General features: G+C 37.8%; 6 protein-coding genes and 2 non-coding genes across 8 annotated transcripts; 4 read left to right on the forward strand and 4 right to left on the reverse strand.

Moving 5' to 3' along the window:
* Positions 1–1,675: 1,675 nt before the first annotated feature.
* On the forward strand, positions 1,676–2,717 carry CBG25473 (the record flags this gene model as incomplete). The annotated part of the gene is made up of 2 exons (XM_045241802.1): positions 1,676–1,693; positions 2,589–2,717. 2 exons carry the CDS (start codon positions 1,676–1,678, stop codon positions 2,715–2,717), a joined length of 147 nt encoding a protein of 48 aa, XP_045098238.1.
* Positions 2,718–3,776: 1,059 nt separating this feature from the next.
* On the reverse strand, positions 3,777–4,782 carry CBG25474 (the record flags this gene model as incomplete). Its single annotated transcript, XM_045241803.1, has 2 exons — positions 3,777–4,615; positions 4,698–4,782. The coding sequence occupies 2 exons, from the start codon at positions 4,780–4,782 to the stop codon at positions 3,777–3,779; spliced, it is 924 nt and encodes a 307-aa protein (XP_045098239.1).
* A 1,270-nt stretch (positions 4,783–6,052) lies between these two features.
* On the reverse strand, positions 6,053–8,651 carry CBG03687 (the record flags this gene model as incomplete). Its single annotated transcript, XM_002629915.2, has 5 exons — positions 6,053–6,428; positions 6,909–7,093; positions 7,328–7,746; positions 8,437–8,522; positions 8,569–8,651. The coding sequence occupies 5 exons, from the start codon at positions 8,649–8,651 to the stop codon at positions 6,053–6,055; spliced, it is 1,149 nt and encodes a 382-aa protein (XP_002629961.2).
* On the forward strand, positions 7,229–7,300 carry CBG28412. Its single transcript has one exon. It is a non-coding gene (tRNA).
* A 131-nt stretch (positions 8,652–8,782) lies between the features above and the next one.
* On the reverse strand, positions 8,783–14,394 carry CBG03688 (the record flags this gene model as incomplete). The annotated part of the gene is made up of 5 exons (XM_045241804.1): positions 8,783–9,158; positions 10,069–10,253; positions 11,937–12,325; positions 13,227–13,312; positions 14,312–14,394. The coding sequence occupies 5 exons, from the start codon at positions 14,392–14,394 to the stop codon at positions 8,783–8,785; spliced, it is 1,119 nt and encodes a 372-aa protein (XP_045092463.1).
* Positions 11,836–11,910, forward strand: CBG29058. The gene has a single exon. It is a non-coding gene (tRNA).
* A 683-nt stretch (positions 14,395–15,077) lies between the features above and the next one.
* CBG03689 lies at positions 15,078–16,223 on the forward strand (the record flags this gene model as incomplete). Its single annotated transcript, XM_002629917.1, has 3 exons — positions 15,078–15,214; positions 15,923–16,012; positions 16,172–16,223. The coding sequence occupies 3 exons, from the start codon at positions 15,078–15,080 to the stop codon at positions 16,221–16,223; spliced, it is 279 nt and encodes a 92-aa protein (XP_002629963.1).
* A 604-nt stretch (positions 16,224–16,827) lies between these two features.
* Positions 16,828–17,379, reverse strand: CBG03690 (the record flags this gene model as incomplete). Its single annotated transcript, XM_002629918.2, has 1 exon — positions 16,828–17,379. The coding sequence occupies one exon, from the start codon at positions 17,377–17,379 to the stop codon at positions 16,828–16,830; it is 552 nt and encodes a 183-aa protein (XP_002629964.2).
* Positions 17,380–20,560: the final 3,181 nt, after the last annotated feature.

The following is a 20,560-nucleotide window of genomic DNA, read 5'->3' on the forward strand; positions in this document are numbered from 1 at the left end:
GCCCAATCTTGTTGAAGAATGAAGGGTTGCTGGCCAAAGTGGCTAGTGACCCACGGACGTAAAACATCCATCAACACCAACTTTTGGTACACATCCGAGTTGATTTTCACATTTCTATCAATGAAAACCAATGGGACTTTACCTTCCGACGTCAATCCAGCCCACACCATCACTGACTTTGGAAAAAGTCTCTTGTAGGCCAGACGACGTTTTGGGGACTTTGCTTCGTCCTTTGACAACAATTGCCGAGCATTCTGTCGGTTCGGAAGCGGCTCAACCGAAAAATTTTCTCATCAGTCCAAATGACTTCAGAGAGGCGGCGCACCTTGAGTGCGTCGAGCAACTTTTTCGCTTTTTCGAGCCGATTCTTCTTGGACTGTTCTGTGAGGTATTGGCCACGAAGGAGCCGATAACTGTTCAGACCCAAGTCCTTTTTCACAATGGATTGAACCGATTGTCTTGAGATTCCGAGCGATGAAGCCATTTGGTTCATGCTGACCGCATCATTTCGTGTGATTCTCTTCTTGATGATGCCACGAGTCCGGCGAGTGTTGACAGTACGAGGTCTTCCGCTTTTCTTAAGCTCCAACACATGTCCTCGATCTTTCAATTGTTGCACAACTCGATAGACAGTTGCTCTCGGAAGAAGAAGTCTTCGAGCGATGTCACCGGTGGAGATGCCGTCGTTGAACAGCTTGGCAATGGTTTGGCGATGAGGAGAAGCTCGCATAACTTCGTGAAGAGATAAAGTGATGGGAAATGGCTCTAATGTCGGCTTATATACGCTCCCTATTTTCGAAATAATACGAAACTTTTCGAAAATACGACTTGGCACGGTGCCAAGAGCCATCATAACAAGTGTCTCAATACTTTTCAGCCACCCTGTATAGACAGGATTACTGTATGTTACTGTACGGTTACTGTAGTTCATTGCAAGTAGGATTACTGTAGGACAACTGAAAAACAAGAATTCTGTAAAAAACAAAGCCTGGAAAATCTGAAAATCATAGAAATTCGAAAAGTCGAAAAAGAAGAATTTTCGAAAATTGTAATTTAAGGGATTCTGAACAACTTTACAAAGAATTACTGTAGGGTTACTGTATACTTCTGAAGGGTTACTGTGGAATTACTGTAGAGCTACTGTAGTTGACTTCCGGATTACTGTAGAAGGCTGGTAGGTGTTGTAGTAAGGATTACTATAGGATTACTGTAGGGTTATTGCAGGTGTTATAGGAAAGACAGCTGAAGTTACCTGTAGAGTTCACTGTAGTCTACTTCATCACTGTAGAAGAATGGTAAGAGCCGTTGGAAAGATTACTATAGGCACGCCATTTTGAGATTACGGTAGGACAACTGCATGTAGGATACCTTAGGATTACGGTAGTTTTCGAACTTTTCCAATTTCATTCTCTGAACCCTCTTCTTTTTCTATACTATTTTCCTTTTTTTTCGAAATTTCCCATATCTTTTTTCTCTCCCAATAAAACATTGATCACTTTTTTTTCTGAAAATTCCCATTCCTCCTACCCCCCGCATGCAAAGTTTCTGATGTTTAGTCACCTTTGGTGGGCGGAGCCTATTCTCCGGATTCGATTAAAACACGGCCTTTAAAAGGGCCAAGTAGACAGGTCGAAAATTATCATTTGACTCGAATCGTCTCGATCGGAATCGAAAAATGAAGGTTTTCTCGTCGGTAAGTCTACTAAGCTTTTTTTTGACACTTTTGGGCATACTTATTGACCTCATTTTAGTCTGTTTGAATTTCCCAGGTTCCCAGCTTTAAAATGCACAAAAAATCATAGAAATCGGCTGATTTTGAGCCGAGTTACGATGATTTGAAGTTTTGGGAGTGCGAGACGCAGAGAAATGAGTGTATTCTCGTTGTCTGCGTCTCTCACTCTCTCCAGCTTTAAAGGCGCATAACTAGCGTTAATGTAGATCAAAATAAATGAAAATTACACTGTTTTGAAGAGAATTTCAAGCGCTTTTGAATGATAGTAATTAGCGATGATCCATCTGAAAATATTGCATTTTGAACCAAAAAATTCATTTTAGATTTTTGTTAAAAATTGAATTTTCTGATTTCCCAGTTTTCCAGCTTTGAAATGCACTAAAAATCATAGAAATCGGCTGATCTTGAGGCGAGTTACAGTGATTTGAAGTTTTGGGAGACGCAGAGAAACAAGAGTGCTCTCGTTGTCTGCGTCTCTCTAGCCAGCTTTAAAGGCGCATAACTGACGTTAAAGTAGGTCAAAATGAATGAAAATTACACTGTTTTGAAGGAAATTTCCAGTACTTTCGGATGATAGAAAATCTGACTTATTGAGAAATTTCAAAAGTCTGATCTTGAGATTTTTAGATTTATAGCTTCAAGATCTCTTTAAACATGAAAGTCTGGCCCTAGAAGCTAGTTAGCATGATCCTATAAACACCATTTGTCTCAGAGAATCTCAAGATTAGAGTTTAGATTTAGGTTACTGTAGGGTTACTGTAGGATTGCTGCATGACCCTTTAAACAATAACATACCTTATAGAATGTTGTAAATTTTTTTTCAAAAATGTGAACCATCAGAACCATATATTTCCAGCTCTTCGTCGTTCTCATGGCCGTCATCATGATCGGATCCATGGTCTCTGTCGAGGCCAACCCCCGTCTTGGAGCCAAAAGCAGCAGACTACCCACCCCTTCCACCGACCAACATCCCCTGCAAGAGTAAATGGGATTGTCCCCGTTATCATTACTGTTATTACGAAAGGTGTATGAATTATAACTATTAAAGGATAATTGATTCAAATGAATGTTGTGCACTCCAGTTTTTTATGTTTTTCTGAATCAAATTGGTCCAAATTATTCGAATTTAAATTCCTATGTTTCCCTGGATTCTTAGCATCACAATGCGCTAAAAATCATGAAAATCGGTCAAATTTGAGCTGAGATACAGTGATTGGAAGTTTTGGGAGACGAAGTGAAACGAGTTTGCTCTCGTTGTCTGCGCTTCTAGCCAGCCAGCTTTAAAGGCGCATAACTAGCGTTAGCGTTGACCAAAATGAATGAAAATTACGCCATTTTGAAGGGAATTCTGAGTGCTTTATAATGAAAAAAAATAGTCGTAGTTGACTCCAAAAATGTTTAGTTTAAATTTAAAATTGTTCAATTGAATTTGTCTTGAATTACCCGATATCAGAACTTTCCAGATTCCTCAGATTCCCAGGATCACAATGCGCTAAAAATCATTAAAATAGATTGACTTTGAGCCGAGATACACTGATTTGAAGTTTTGAGAGCGAGAGACGCAGAGAGACAAGAGTGCTCTCGTTGTCTTCGTCTCTCTAGCCAGCTTAAAGGCGCATAACTAGCGTCAACGTTTGCCAAGATGTATGAAAATTGAACCATTTTGAAGGGAATTTTAAGTGCTTTATAATGAATGAAAATTGTCGTAGTTGACTCCAAAAATGTTTAGTTTAAATTTAAAATTGTTCTATTGAATTTGTCTTGAATGACCCGAAATCAGAACTTTCCAGATTTCTCAGATTCCCAGGATCACAATGCGCTAAAAATCATAAAAACAGATTGACTTTGAGCCGAGATACAATGATTTGAAGTTTTGGGAGACGCAGAGAAACGAGACTGCTCTCGTTGTCTGCGTCATTCTATCTAGCTTTAAAGGTGCATAACTTGCTTTAAAGTTGGCCACAATGAATGACAATGACATCAGTTTGAAGGAAATTTCCAGGGCTTCAGAATGATACCAAATATAGTGTGGGAATGAGAATTTTCAGAAAATCAAAGTTATCAATGTTTTATTGGGTACGGCAGTAACTATTTCTTCAGCTCGGCGCCGGAAGAAGGTGGTATCGAATAAATGAACCGTTTTCTGTTGCTCTGGATTCAAATATTCAGAAGCCAGCCTATCAATCGAAAATTCTATCAAATATTCGTTCAACCAACGTTCTGGCTGTAGATGAATCAAATCGCAAAAACGAATTTCTTGATTGAATGAATTGTTCACGGGAGGATTTAAAAGACAAATCGATAAAGAACTCAAATTTTGATTGTTGAGTTCTTTTCTTTGACTCCGTTTGGCGTCAAGGAAACCTGGTTGCTCGATCAATTTTTGTTGTACTTGGAACTGTGAAGTTGATATCAGATCCGTTGTCATTTGTGTATTCTGTGGAGTGGAGTTCCAACTAAATGATGGATTCGGTTCGTTTCTTCTAACTTCCGAATTTGTTGGTAAGCTCCAATCAGAGTATTCTGGAGTATGGGTGGATGAGGAGGTGATATATGAAGATGTTTGCCATTGATTTGGAGACGAGTAATCAAAGGCCGATGCTCCGGGAACACGAAATGCAGTATTGGAATACAATGAGCTTGCATGTGAGGAGTTTGTGAAGAAATCGAGCGGTTGGAGAGAAACTGCCGACAGTCCGGGGGCTTCTGCTGCCCTTTTTGAAATTGGTGGTGCTCCATCTTTGGTTTCGATTCTTGATTCTCCGCTTGGATGTACCTTCCTTTTTTGATGAACTCGTCTAATCTTCCCTTTTGATGTTGTATTCACAAAATTTTTAGAGTTCTCCAAGCGACGATCATCCGAAATGTGGTCTCCTGATACATCTGTAAATTTTTTCGATGAGTTTTCTTACTATTTCTGAGAATTTAAATTTTTAATTTCCGGAGACAGAGATTGAAACAGTACCTGGACCTCCTTTTCCGATTCTGATCCAGAATAAAATATCCTCCATGAGATCTTTGAGGAGTTTCTGTTTTTCCAATTTGAACATGAATTCGGATTTTCATTTAAAAAACGTTCCGGAAAATCAAGAGAAAGGATCCCAATCGGGGTTCCAGGAAGGGGTAGTAGACATTCAGAATAATACAGAATAAAGATCCCAATCGGGGTTCCATAGAGAATAGAGGCATCAAAGTACTCCTAGTGGGGGGGGGGGGGTATAGATCGATCTAGAACGTTTTAGACAGGTCTAAACCATTCCTAGTCAAGTCAAGACTACACCCGATCAATACATACCGCCACCAGAGAGAACATCGAATGCCAATGAATTTGGGAGTCTGCTGGGTCCTTATATAGGGGCTGCCCAGGTGGGCGTGGTCAGTTATTGACTACCATAAATGCGAATGAAAGGGAAATGAATGCTCTTGGGAATGGGGAGGAACGGAGAAGAGGGGTAGGTGGAGCCGTTCTGTACGGGGGGGAGGACGGGATACGGATAGTATCCTACAGACGTATCCCACAGTGTTTTATAGGCGAATCAAAAGGACAATGGGACAAGGTAAAGACAAGTTACAGTTTTTGATGGGCTACAGACAGCGTTAAAACGGTTACACGTCATTACAGCAAGTGAAGGGGCCCATCTAATGGAAAATTTTGAAATACTGAAATGAGATGCGCTGAAATGCAAAACCCTCGAAAATTCGGAATCTTCTAAAAATGAGCACAAGTCCCTTAGAACCAACGCAGAGCTCATTTACCGTAAGCACTCTGATAGAATAATCTTCTTCTAACTTTAAGCCAATTTATCTTGGTTCCTGTGAATGATATCAAAATGTGGTCAACTGCTAAAATGTTGCTGATATTATGGTTAACATTTTATCAGTTGACTATTTGTTGATATCTTTTACAAGAATTGAAATATATGGGCTCAAAATTGACAGTTTGGGAGTATTCTATTACTGTAGCTCTGTTTGAACAATTTGAAATTTTCATTGAAGTTATGCGCCTTTAAAGCTGGCTAGATAGACGCAGACAACGAGAGCATTCTCGTTTCTCTGCGTTTCTTACTCTCAAAACTTCAAATCATTGTATCTCAGCTCAAAGTCAACCGATTTTTATGATTTTTAGCGCATTGTGTCGAAAAAACCAGAATTTAGATCGCGAGGTATTCAACTCTCTCTAGCTAAAAATTCTGACTTTGTTCAGCGGAGCGCGTTTGCTCAGCCCCAAATTTTTTGCTCTTTTTGTTCACAAACAAGAGCTGTTCAAAATGAGAGATATCAAAAATTTTGAGCATTAAAAAAAACAAATTTCTCTTTATTTCAACAAAACTTTCCATTAACCATATCATAAAACTCCTCAGAAGCTTTATAAATATTGAAAATCTTAGTAATCTCTAAATCGTCTTGAATCCTCCGCGCACTCTTGAAAACCGCTGGAAGAAGGTTCACAATAGCGGCAATTCGAATCCCAGGTTCCTCGATTTTTTTGACATTTTTCATATAGAACGACAGCTCCTTCATCACTTGATCCTTGACGCGTTTTCCAGTTCTCGAACATTCTTCAGATGTTTCTTCTAGAGTTGTGTCCCATAGAAGGTACGTGGTTAAGGAGAAATATTCGAAAATATCTAGATTTTCAGACATCATTGGTTTGATAAGAATTCGTTGATTCATTAAGAATGACGGTTTGAAGATACTGAAATCAAATCATTATTGGGTATCGGGTAATATGATGATACCATACAGGTACCGTGATAAGTAACATATGGGTATCATAATGGTATCATATGGGCTACCATAACAAGTACCATATGTGTGCTATAATAGGGCCATATGGATACCATAATGGTACCATACACCCAGAAAAATGGGGAACATTCCCTCCGTATAGTAATGGTAACATTGCTGCCATATGGTTCATCAAGCGGTTCTGGTTTTCATTATGGATTTTCTGATGTTCTTGTGGTACTGTTACAATATATATCTATATGATATCGTTTACTATGGGAAGCGTAATAGTACATTATGGTACCAATTGCAATATTTTTATCACTTAAGCGCTATGGTACTCGATAGGAATCTATTGAAAAAGGTTACTTATCAATATTGCAAGATATGGACTTTCTCATGGTACCAAGATACCATACATGACCCCATATCCCCCATAAAAACTCACTCATCAATCTGCTCCTTCTCCAATGGTTGCTTAAAATCTATTGTCTTGTAAAATAGCTCCAATTGATTCATGTCAATGTAGTCCCCGGATGGAAAGAATATTGCATCCGCTCGATTGTTCAATTGACTCATAAATGCTCCTTCTAGAATGTAATATGATGTGTAGAAGCTGCGGAATAGAGCACTCTGAAACATTTGGGATTTTTTTTTGAAAATTTTCAAAAATCTTTTTTTGCTCCCCCTATGTTCCATGTGCCTACTCTCCGCCGCTCCCGTTTCCCCCTCTTTCTTATACACACTCCCAATCTTAACTCGGCCATGTCCTCGGTAGTATAGTGGTGAGTATCCGCGTCTGTCACATGCGAGACCCGGGTTCAATTCCCGGCCGGGGAGAAATCTTTTTTTCTTTTTTAAATTTACCTTCTGCTCTATTGGAAGCTTCACAAAGTCCTCGAAACACCAAGAAATCCAATCAGATGTCAACGCGACATCCTTCATGCCTTGATTTATACATTCCTTATAATCGATGGCTCTTGAAACCCGTTTCTCGAACAAACTTTGACCTTCGTTTTTATGAATCACTAATCTAGCGTTCGTCAGTTTTTGCCAGTTCGTTCTCATTCTGGTGAGCAATGGCATGGAATCGTTGTAGGATTCAGGGAGGTCCAAAAGGAGAAGAGAGCGTCGCGTGGGATTTGAAGAAGATGATGTTGGAATTGAAGGTGTCAAGTCCGGAATTGGAGATTTGGGAGATTCCTTTTTCAGTTGAACACCCATTGGATTCATCCCGACTTGAAGGCATTTTGAGAATCGACAAGAACGACACATGCAACGGATGTCTGGAAAAATTGGAGATGGCAAATACAAACTCAATTATCTCGGTTCCCGTTTGAGATATCATAAAACTGTAAACATAAAAAATGGTGGTGATATGAGGATTAATATTTTATCAGTAGACACATTTTTGATATCTTTTATAGGGGCCGAGATAATTGAGCTTAAAGTTAAAGTATAAGATGGCGAACATTTAAAGTATCCGCTTTTTTTGCTCGGGCACTGATAAAGGTTCTGATAATTAGTTTTTATTAAAATTTATATAGTTTTGTAGAGTTTTTCAAGATCTACATTATGCTTTTTAAATCAGTCAAAAGTATCTGGTACCGGCTGTACGCGGCCACAGCCGACGCTTGCCTACCTTGTTGGTCTAACTGCATAACACACTTTAGAAGCTTCCAACCTCTCAAATATGTGCATTATTTATGAAAAAAATATTTTGTAGAGCTTTTAAAGATCTAAATTTTGTAAGTTGAATCATTCAGAAACAACTACTACCAGCTGAGCTACGAAATGACAACCTACTCTTGCCACTGCACCCCGCACTTTAGGAACTCTCACTTACCGTAATATGTATGACCGTTTATTAAAATTTATATCATTTTGTAGAGCTTTTCAAGACCTACATTTTACAATTCGAACCAGTCAAAAATACTAATTTTGACATGAGATACAAAGCTTCAAAGAAAACTCACTAATCGTCACATCACAATCGCCATTTCCTCTACAAACGTATCGTTTTGTCTGCGAAATACTTCTTCGGAAAAATGCTGCACAGGCTCTGAGAATTTGAAAGACAAGCTACATGATTCAAAAAAAAATCTCACTTGCAAGCTTCGGCTCCAAAATGGAATCCATCTCCATCTTCTAGACAAATCGCACATTTTGAGTTGGTTTTTGGGATTCTCATTTTTATAAAAATGGGAAAATCAATACAGCAAAAGACTATGACAGACTGATAAGACAATGATGTAGTGGTTGTTGGCAATGTAGCCTGAGAGATGAGAGACGCAGAGAAAAAAGACGCATTTTTATTTGTACCTAACAAAAATTGCCATGGACCAAATCATACAATTGTTTGGGTGAATTATAAAAATCAAAAACTTGAATTATCTCCGTTTCGTCTTGAATCCTTCTCGTATTTTTATACAAATCAGGTATCAGATTCAAAATTCCTGCTACTCGGATAACTGGGTCCTCAATCCTTTTGAAATTTCTCATATAGAACGACAACTCCTTCATTATTTGATCCTTTATTGATTTTCCGATTCTAGAACATTCTTCTGTGGTTTCCTCGAGAGTTGTGTTCCAGAGAACGAAACTGGTTAGTGCGAAAAATTCGAAAATATCCAGATTTTCTGACATCATTGGTTGGATGATGGTCCGGCGGTGCATTTCGTAGGTTGGCTTCAAAAATCTGAAATTGAAAAAAAAATCGGAAACCGTATTTGAATAATTTGTGAGATCGTCTTTTTTTTTACCATTTAGATTTTTTAAGCTGAAAATTTTTAAATTTCAATTAGCTATAACTCAGCTCAAAACAACTCAAAATTTTTGAAAATTTCCGAATATATTAATCGAAACTAGAGCTTTATTTTTGTAGTTGACAATTTTTTTGTAAATATTAAGACTAAAGAGATATGACACGTGGAAGGAGCCATAGCGAGCGTTAGCTGGCCGCTTTTACTGCAGCCTACACTTTAGGGGCTCTCACTCACACAAATATTTATTGAGTTATACTGAACTGTATATCATGTTGTAGAACTTTTTAAGGCCTACAATTCACTTTTTAAATCAACCAAAAGTACTCATTACAGACTGAGCTACGCGGTTACAGCCGACGCTTGCGATTTTTCCTTCTCAAACTGCAACCCACACTTTAGGAGTTCTCACTTACCCGAAAAATGATAATAATTTATTAAACTTTATATTATTTTGTAGAAAATTTTAAGACCTACATTTTCCAATTTAGATCAATCAAAAACACTGATTTTGAAGAAAGATACAAAGCTTTAAAGAAAACTAACTTATTTCACAACAAAACGTTCATTCTCTAGTTCCAGCAGCCATATCTCGTTTAGATGAAGTTGTACAAAAAAGTTGTCAACTACATAATTGAAGCTTTTGGTTTTTTCAATACAGTTTATATAAATTCAAATTGATTTTCAAGATTTTAAATTGTTTTTTTAAGCGTTCAAAGTTTCCGTTTTTCAAGCTTTTGAACTTTTTACCTGGACTAAGTTTGATGTTTACTTCACTTAAACTCTTGTATTTCAAAAAAAACACCATTTGTTGAAAATTCCTAAAACAAACTCTTGAAAACTCACTCTAAAAACTGCTCCCTTGTCATTTTTTGATTAATCTCCACATCCTTATAAAACGATTCCAAATCGTTTATATCGACGTAATTTCCAGATGGAAAGACGAAGAAATCGGGAGTATTCTTTAAATGACTCATAAATGCACTTTCCAAGATGAAAAACGGTGTGTAGAAGTTTCGGAATAGAATGTGCTGAAATTTTATTATTTTTTTCCTACTTGCAGGTTATTGTCTTTCTCCTCCCCACTCTCCGCCGCTCCCCTTTCCTCTCCTTTCTTATGCGCACTCCCGACCTCCTCTCGCCGTGTCCTCGGTAGTATACACAGGTAGAGGGGGACTGCCGAAAAACAGGCCGTCTGGCGGGCGCGGACTGCCGAAAAGCGAGCAGTCGGCAGTCGAATCGCGCGCCGCCGACGGTCCGTCTGCAACGATTTGCGCCTCGAAGACGGGCCGTCAAAAATGATAGCGCTTTCTTGGCAGTTCATCATTAAATAGGTAATAAACAATAGAAATTCTTTATTAAACTAATAGTTTCTGTTGATTGTGTATTGTATTGAAAAAATAACTCCAAATTTTTCAAAGTTGAATTTTTATGATTAGAATGAGAGAAAACACATAAGAAATTACAAATTCTATAGGGAACAGAACTTCGATTTTCTTTTTGTGTTTTCGCAAATTTCCAACTTTATAAAAATTCAAATTTTAAAATGCGAAGATTTTTTCTCGTTCCTTTTGTTCTTTTTTCCTTCTTCGTTTCTCGTTTCCAATTTCTTTCGGTTCTCAGCATTTCTCTCATTGAACAGTATTTTCCGCTTTTATATGACTTTCTTTCAGAATAAGTAAAATTGATGAGAAATGACACTTCGAAAAACGAAAAAAAAACTGTGAAAATTAGACGAGAAATTCGTTGAGTCTTGTGTCGCTAAACAAGGCGCAGGCGGGATTTCGGAGTGTCGTTGCGAACCGAAATTCCGAAACTCGTCAGCTAAAACGGCAATTAAAAACGAATGGTCGAGATTTTTGAAGAAAAAGAAACAAAAAGAGAACAGCATTTGCAGACAAAAATTGTACAACGTTTTCAAAAAAAAAAATTTCGTCGGAACTCTTCAGAAAATGGGAAAAGTATGACCGGAAACACGTGCCTTAATCGGAGGATTATTATCACGAAATGACAACTCCAGTTACGATATTTTAACAGAAAATGCGAAAACATGCTTTTAGATGGATACCCAGAAACATTCAGAAATTCATTTTACAGCGTTTTTTTTCCAGCCGCCATCCACCAGTCAGCGCCTCTTCGACTGTCATTTAGCCGTTTTTCACCAATCGCGCCTCAGATTCTAATTTTTGTAGAAGTGCTTCTAATAACTCATTTTATAGATTCCCAGATCCCTCTATGACTTTTATCATGTTTTAAGAGAAACATCTTTTTTCAACCAAATTTTTCATTCTGAAGAAATTTGGCCCGCCAACCACCGGTCATTGACCAGTCAGTGCCTCTTCGACTGTCATTCAGCAGTCGTTCAACAACCTATTTTTTGAGGTGGTCCTATTTTAGGAAAATAAGAATCTGTCATTTCCTATAATCTAGTGGGGGTATGAGTAATTGTTTTCTGAATGATTTTCAATGAAAACCTTCAAGTCTGTTTTCCAACGGGTTCCGACTGTCCGTCGACGGACCGTCGACGGCCCGTCAGTTCTCCTTCGGCTGCCCACTAGCATTCATTCGCCAGTTTGCGCCTCTTCAGCTGTCATTTAGCAGTTTTTCAGCAGTCCCCCTCTACCTGTGTAGTGGTGAGTATCCGCGTCTGTCACATGCGAGACCCGGGTTCAATTCCCGGCCGGGGAGAAATCTTTTTTATTATTTAAATTTACCTTCTGCTCTATCGGAAGCCTCGAAAAGTCCTCAAAACACCAAGAAATCCAATCAGCTGTCAAGGAAACGTCTTTAATTCCCTCATCAATACACACTTTATAAGTTGACGGCATTGAAACTTGTTCTTTGAATAAATTGTGACCACCCTTGTTATGCATGATACGTCTGGCACTGATTAGTTTCTCATAATTGACTCTCATTTTTGTTAGAAGAGGCATGGAATCATTGTAGGGTTCAGGTAAGACCAGCAGGAGTGAGGATTCAGAATTTGAAGACGTGTCTGGGACGTCCTCTGTATTGGAGCCGATTTTCAGTTGAACACCCATTGGATTCATTCCAACTTGAAGGCATTTTGAGAATCGGCAAGAACGACACATGCAGCGAACACCTGGAAAAATAGGGATTGTTACTGAAACTTGAGTAGTGACGACTTCAGAAAACCTTTAAAGAATTCTTATCTTCAAGAAGTTCTTGCCCAAAACTCTGGCTTGTATGGTTATTGAATTCTATATCATTTTGTATAGTTTTTCAAGACTTAGATTTTACTGTTTAAAGTATTCTAAAATAATCACTACCGGCTGAGTCACGCGGTTACATTCGATGCTTACCGCTGTTCTTGCTCAAACTGCACTCTACACTTTAGAAGCTTTTACTTACTCTAATGCTTATAGGACTTTATTGTAATTTATATGGTTTTGTAGAGCTTTTTGAGACACTACTGGTTCTAGCGATCAGTGTTTTTGCAAATTCTCATAAAAGAAGTAGGAAACACTCAAATGATTAAATTTTTAGATACCGTAAAACCTCTAATAGAACGACACCCGGATCGTTCACTTTGAGCCTATATATCTCACTTCTTTTGAAAGATATCAACAGAAGTGATTAACTAGTAAAATGCTTATCAGGATATCAGCAACATTTTACTAGTTAGCCACTTTTTGATATCTTTCACAGAGAATGAGATATATAGGCTCAAAGTGGACGATCCGGGTGTCGTTCTATTAGAGGTTTTACGGTAATTTTGTAGAACTTCTTAAGATCTACATTTTACATATTAATACAAATAAAAATAATCACTACCTGCTGAGCTACGCGGTCACAGCTGACGCTTGCCTCCCTCCTTGCTCTAATTACACCCCACACTTTACGAGCTTCCCTTACACGAATACTCAGAAAATTATATCAAAATAGTTCATTTTGTAGAACTATTCAAGACCTACATTTTCCAATTTATTCCAATCGAAACTATCAATTTTGAAGAAAGATACAAATCTTTAAAGAGAACTCACTAATCGTCACATTACAATCGTCGTTTCCTCTACACTTGAAAGTCTTTTTCAGCTGTATACTTCTTCGGAAAAATGCGGTGCAGGCTCTGAAAAATTCGAGCTAAAAGTTGCAATCAGCTTACATGGAATGACTCCCAAGTGAAAAAAATCGAGACCTATATGGTTGGATAGAGCGTAAAAAGTTATTTTAGATCCCAAGCGGAATAGTTGGTAAAATTTTTTTTTTGGGAGTTATGGTCCAAAAAGTACCAAAAAATGCCTAAATTTTCAAAAAATCATAACTTTGTCAGTTTATGTCCGTTTGTTGAAATTTGAAAAACAGTAGATAGACAATTAATTGAACATTTGAGAACTAAAATTTTAATTTTTTTCCTGTTGATTGGTTTATTGATTTTTTGAAAAACTATAGATGTGCCCTGTCACATGTCAAAATTTTGCTTTTTTCAAGGTGATGATTTTAAGAAATGGTACGGCATTTGAAAAATTGACTTTGTATGTCGCAGGATTATATTTCAAACACTCTAGGCTAACGATACGCAAGTAAAAATTACAAAAACAAGTATGCCCCTCATCATACCGGACGCCGAGGACAACGAATCAAAGAAGCCAAGTACCAAAAATCGATATTTTTCGGCATAACTTGTGTGAGCATGATTTCCCCCGGGGTATTGATATGTTTCTATAGTAAGCCAAATGTGCTGAATTTGATGGTCATAATGAAAAAAAGTTAACCTAGGATTTTTGAGATATTGAAAAATTTTTTGATTTTTTCAAAAAATCAATAATCCAATCAATAGGAAAAAAAATTAAAATTTTAGTTTTCAAATGTCCAATTAATTGTCTATCTACTGTTTTTTTGAATTTCCACAAACGGACATAAACTGACAAAGTTATGATTTTTTGAAAATTTAGGCATTTTTTGGTACTTTTTGGACCATAACTCCCAAAAAAAAATTTTTACCAACTATTCCGTTTAGAATCTAAAATAACTTTTTATTCTCTATCCAACCATATAGGTCTCGATTTTTTTCGAGGGTAACACTTGGGAGTCATTCCATGCTAGCTACACAGACAAAAAAACTCACTTGCAAGCTTCGGCTCCAAAATGGTACCCATCCCCATCTCCTGAACAAATCGCACATTTTGATTTCAATTTTGGAGGTCTCATTTTTTTTTAAATCGATTATAAAAATATATCAAGAGACAGTTAGCAGTGATTGATTCCAATTGACATGTCGTGCTTTGTAGTTTGTAGGTTTTCATTTTTTTTTGTTTAAGATGAAATAGCGTAGTGTCTCAAGATGCTCAGAGAAACTGATAAGAAAATATTATTGGAAAAAATAGTGTAGGAAACAAGGAGATTGCAGAACTTTTTTGATCAAAGCGAAAAAAGAATGATCCAATCTATAAATCACTGGCTCTAATCTGATTTCTCGAGCCTCTAATCATTTATTTTTCTGAATTAATATTTTTTTTAAATTTCTAACTGAAATCCGTAGATTCTCTGAAAAAAGTAAGTTTAATTTTCAAGCTTCAAAAAAACAATTTTTCTATTCACGGTTCTAAAGACTGCCGAAATCGAGGTTATGAATGTAAGTTTTTCGAATTTTTGATTTAAAAAAAATTTAGATTTTTCCGATTCGCGGGATATACGGAGCAGAGGATCCTTTTCGACGAAGAGAGCGAGGAATACCCTACACCTAGGGTAAAATCCACGGTGATGATGCCACCACCACGGAGCCGATGATGCCACCACAAGGAGGACACCGGAAGCTACAGAAGCAGTTCCTGTTTCTAGAGTGGCTAGAAACATTTACCTCCAGCCGGTGCAACGAATGAAGAGACGATGCGATGGACACCATTTCAGACAATTGCTCAAGAATTGAACCACTGCAGGAGGCGTCTGGATCGAAGACACAGATGCCAGCCAGGAGGACCACCACACATCCATCTGTGACGTCCCAAGACACCAACTTCAACAACCACCCGTGAGCCAAAAGAAGAGGGATGCATCTTCTTCGAGAATCATCAGAGACACCATCCTCGTCAGCAACCAAGATAGAACAATGTACCCACTTGAGTACTATTTCAAAATTGAAACATCTTTCTTCTTTCTGATATTTCTTTCAAATATCATCTTTCTCAAATATGAATCATCAATGATTTCATTTGTTTTTCTTTGTTTCCACCTCCACATTCTTTTGTTTCTCCAGACGGCTGTTTTTGTGATTTTGGTTTTTTTCCAGGGTTTTCCAGGATCCAGATTCTTAAACTTCTAGAATTTTTGAAGTTTTAATTGTCTGAATTTTTCGATTCTCTTTTCTCGCTAAAAAGTTTAGAAAAAGATGAAAAAGAGAGAGCATTCCCAGAGCACAATGTGCTCAGCACATTCCCAGAAAAAAGCAGGACGAGAGAGTGTGTAAAAGAATTTTTTTTATTTTTTTTCATTCTATACATATTTCCACTTCTCTGGCTCTAACCTGACTTTTCGAGCCTCAAAAAATGATTTTTCTGAGAAAACAAGTTATATATATATAGCGTTTTTATTTTGACTCTAATCTGATTTATCGAGTCCCTATTTTTTAATTTTTCTGAAATTTCCTAAAATATTCTAATCTCTAAAAAATCATATGATTGCTGAAAATATGGTGAGTTTTTATACAATTTTTGGCCAAAGATTTTCTTTTAATTTTCAGATTTTTCTGTCGAAAAACCATGAGCAAGACTATGGCGACATCTGCACATATGGTTGATTTTTTGGGAAAAAAAGGATTGACACTTAAAATGTGAGTTAGAGCAAATTTGAAATTTAAGCACATTCCGAATTTCCCGAATTCCGAACATTTTTTGTATTTCCAAAAATTCTCAAACAATTATTTCAGGAAATTCGGAAATTCTGGAATTTCGAAATTTTGGAATTTCGTTATTTATATCATTTTTTCCAGAGCGACTGTATATGAACCAGGAATACAGATATTCCACAATGAACTAAGTTAATTTTTTTTCCCGACTTTTAGATTAAAATAGTTTCCTTTTCAGCTGGAACATAGGATATGCCATTTAATTTTTTATTTAATTTTCCTCTTAAATTCGAATAAATATTGAAATTGAAAAAATGATTTTTTTCACAGACTTCCAGAAAGAAACAAATTCCAAAAAAATCAGACTGACAGAAAAAAACAGTGCACTTGACTTTCGTTGTCTCGATGTCTCTAAAAAGTTGTCGCAAGCATCGTTAGCTCTTTTTTATATCTCTCATGGGACCTAAAATAATTGGGGCTGGAAAAAAAAGAATATCATATTTGTGCTCCCTTATTTAATCAATGCAAAGCACTCTTGTTGTAATTAGGGGCTCAATTAAAGATGAAAAATCACTGCAAACAACAAATTGTATTCTTTGCGACTATGTAGCTGAGCCTCCGATGTTACGTTCAAATGTTTAAGGACTTGTAGAATTCGTTGAAAAATTAGAATTGATGTTCAGAATCGTAATACTTGATAATCTTCCATGTGATTTTTCAAACAAGAAAAAGTTATATTATCAAAAAGAAATTTATTAGGACGAAATATTTTCTGAATATTCAAATGAATCCGTTTTCTTCTATGCTGCTTGTTTGGAATCATTGGCTGCTTCGTAGTAATCCGACATATTCTTCTTCGGATTTACTCCACATTGTAATGGCGACAATGGAGGATTCAGAGTTGAACGGAGCCTGTTCGCTTCTTTTGATGCATCTTCATCGAAAATTATCTTGTTTGTATGCAATCCAGCCAAATGAAGTCCTTTCAAAGAGGTGACACGACTAACAGCTACATAGAACATTCCAGCTTGGAAAATGTTTCGAGAACGAACGACAACATTTCTCAAAGTGAGTCCTTGGGATTTGTGAATAGTGGCACCATAGGCAATAACCAGAGGAAACTGCTCTCGGATCATAACGGTATCTCTGTGGAGAAATGGAGCAGCCATTATCCGGATGGGCACAGAAACAGTTGTTCCGCCAAACTGAACAAATATGTATTCTACCTTTTCGTCTTTCATCTTCAACTCAGTGATATGTCCAGTTGCTCCATTCACCAAACGATCTCTAATACTCATGTTTCTCCGCAGCATGAATCGAGCCCCAACTGCGACCGTTAATTGAGCGGGCATGCCTCCTTGGTTTTTTTTGTATCGGCATATGTGGAGCCTGGTGGTGGTGACTGGTCCTTGGGCAATTTTCTTTCGACCTTGCCAGCTTTCGAAATGGTCCACGTCTGCCACGGCTTCCTCAGAACACTCCCTCTGTTTTCATGCATCAAATGGCTGCGCCTTTTTTTGTTGGTAATCGATGTTATCAACGGCACCAATTGTCATTGTCTTTATTCAAATTGCTGAAAATTTTATAACTTTTAGAAGTATATTCATCTCAAAAATCAACTTACTTTTGAATACATGAAAAAGATCTCCAAACATCACTAGCCGCTTTTTCCTCCAAACTTGCGTGCGATGGTTTGCACAATTCCAATTCAAAAAGGATTGTGTGGCAGTGGAGAATAGACGAGCATAGCAGGTGTGATAATACATTATTAGAAAAATAATGCCACAATATAAGGTGAAATTTCCAGGAAAATTAAAAGAAAGGATCCCAATCGGGGTTCCAGGAAGGGGAAGTGGATATCCAGAAAAATAGAGAATAAGGATCCCAGTCGGGGTTCCATAGATAAGAATCGAAACACTTCTACTGGGGGTATAGATCGATCCAACCTAGTCAAGTCTAGAAATCAATCTATACCACCATCAGAGAGAGCACCGAATGCCAATGAATTTGGGTGTCTGCTGGGGCCTTATATAGGGGCAACCCAGGTGGGCGTGGCCAGGTGGGTACCACCATAAATGCGAATAACGGGGGAAACCAGTGCTCCGGGGAAGGAGAGGGATGGTAAAGTCTACTGTCTTCTGAACATCTTGATGTGTTTATGACACCGTAACTACTGTAGAACGGGCTGACGTCTTTACCTGCCTCCCCAAGAGCACGTAAGACTTTTGAGGACATCTGAAGACGTCAGGCTGATCCACAAACAAAACAACTCCTTCAGATTACATACAGTGCCTTCTGATTATCTATAGTGGTGTTTACTGAGTGCTAAAATACACAATTTCAAAAAACTGGAATCTCGAGCATCCCGGAGATTTTCCATTTTCTTGTATTTTTATTCTATGACTTTGATTTCAAAAAAGTACAAGTTACACTGAAAAATCATAAATTTTAATGTAATTTAATATCATCTCAAAGTCCATCTTTCGAATCAATCGGTGTTTCCTCTTCTCTGACCCGCCCCAAGAGAAAAAGAAGATACCACATTTGGATTCGATCTATACCCCACTGAGAGTGCTTTGATGACCAAGATTGCAAAAACTCAGTTGCAACAAAACGGAGTTTATTGACATATTATCATGTAAGTCACGTGTCCAAAACTGAGACTAAGTTGATTTAGGTCAGCCGGTTTCGCGCCCATGTAGCTCAGCCGCTAGCGTCGCTGTACCCCTGATCGTTTCCTCATCAGTTCAACTCCTCATGGGGGTTTGCTCGGCAAAATAATATCTAGAAAACTTTTTTTAGTGTCTTGCTTTCTTTTTCAATCTACCAGATTTTTTCCCGAATTTGTTTTTCGAGGAATCGGGCTCCCGAAAAGTTTCCCGAAAGATATTTTCGGGGAATTTTGTTCCAAAAATTGTGCAAGATATGTCTGAACCCAAGGAACCACACAGAACAAGCGTGCAGAGTGAACCAATACCATAAACACCCACACATTTGCTACGAGTGCGAGGAAATTCACAGTAGGAATTTGTGTTATGAAGTAGAAAGAACAATGAGGATTGAGGAAGGAATAGAAGACAGCATGAGCATAGGAGATGGATTCAGCAAGAAAAGCAAGAGCAAGACGAAATTTTTTCTTTTTAAAGGTGGTGTACGATGAAATTTTTTATTGCAACAAAATGTGCAGAAATGCATGTAGATTGACATAAAAATAAAGAAAAAATTCAAAAAATTCCTTCATCGAGAAAAACGCATCGAAAAATACGCTGAAAGCCCTTAGGGACGAGGTTTTTCTAGGCCGCCCGGTGAATAAAAGCGCGCGTATTCAAACTTTTAAAATTTTTTCGCTCGTTTTCACTTTTTTTCAAATTTTCCGATGTATCTGGAAGAAAAATTGACAAAAACCTAGAAAACTCTTGAAAAAACCGAAAAAAAGTGAAAACGAGCGAAAAAATTTTAAAAGTTTGAATTCGCGCGCTTTTACTCACCGGGCGGCCTAGAAAAAACCTCGTCCCTAAGGGCTTTCAGCGTATTTTTCGATGCGTTTTTCTCGATGAAGAAATTTTTTTTGAATTTTTTCTTTATTTTTAAGTCAATCTACATGCATTTCTGCACATTTTGATGCAATAAAAAATTTCACCGTACACCACCTTTAAATTTAACCTTTTTTTCTGTATTGAAGTTCTTTTATTTTGTTGAAACTTAAATGCAAAACTTCACTAACACTTTATCAATAAATCCTACTTTTATACTTGTGTACTGTACTGAACATGTTTATGAAAAGGGTGTTAGGTCCCTCTGTGTGTCTAACTTGTCGAGGTGGGTGTTTACCTCAGCTCTTTTTCTCTTCCCTATTCTTCAGAATCCTTCCAAGAACTCATCGTCGAGCAGTCCTTCCATCTTTGTCATCTTCTTTCTTCCTATCAAAGGATGCGCCGCTGAGCATGTGAAGACGTCAGACAATTATTACTGTAGCTATGGGTCATAAACACATCAATAAAACAAGAAAACAGTACACAATGCGACTTTCGTCTTTACCTGTCCCTACCTCTCCTTCCCCGGAGCACTGGTTTCCCCCGTTATTCGCATTTATGGTCGTACCCACCTGGCCACGCCCACCTGGGCAGCCCCTATATAAGGCCCCAGTAGACTCCCAAAATCATTGGCATTCGATGTTCTCTCTGATAGTGGTATGGATAGACCAAGAGAAAGCAAGACACTAAAAAAAGTTTTCTAGATATTATTTTGCCGAGCAAACCCCCATGAGGAGTTGAACTGATGAGGAAACGATCAGGGGTACAGCGACGCTAGCGGCTGAGCTACATGGGCGCGAAACCGGCTGACCTAAATCAACTTAGTCTCAGTTTTGGACACGTGACTTACATGATAATATGTCAATAAACTCCGTTTTGTTGCAACTGAGTTTTGCAAATCTTGGTCATCAAAGCACTCTCAGTGGGGTATAGATCGTCCAAAATGTGTTATCTTCTTTTTCTCTTGGGCCGGGTCAGAGAAGACGGAAACACGCGATTG

The sequence above is a fragment of the Caenorhabditis briggsae genome (genome assembly GCF_000004555.2).
Source record: "Caenorhabditis briggsae complete genome, chrII, whole genome shotgun sequence".
Classification (NCBI taxonomy): Eukaryota; Metazoa; Nematoda; class Chromadorea; order Rhabditida; family Rhabditidae; genus Caenorhabditis; species Caenorhabditis briggsae.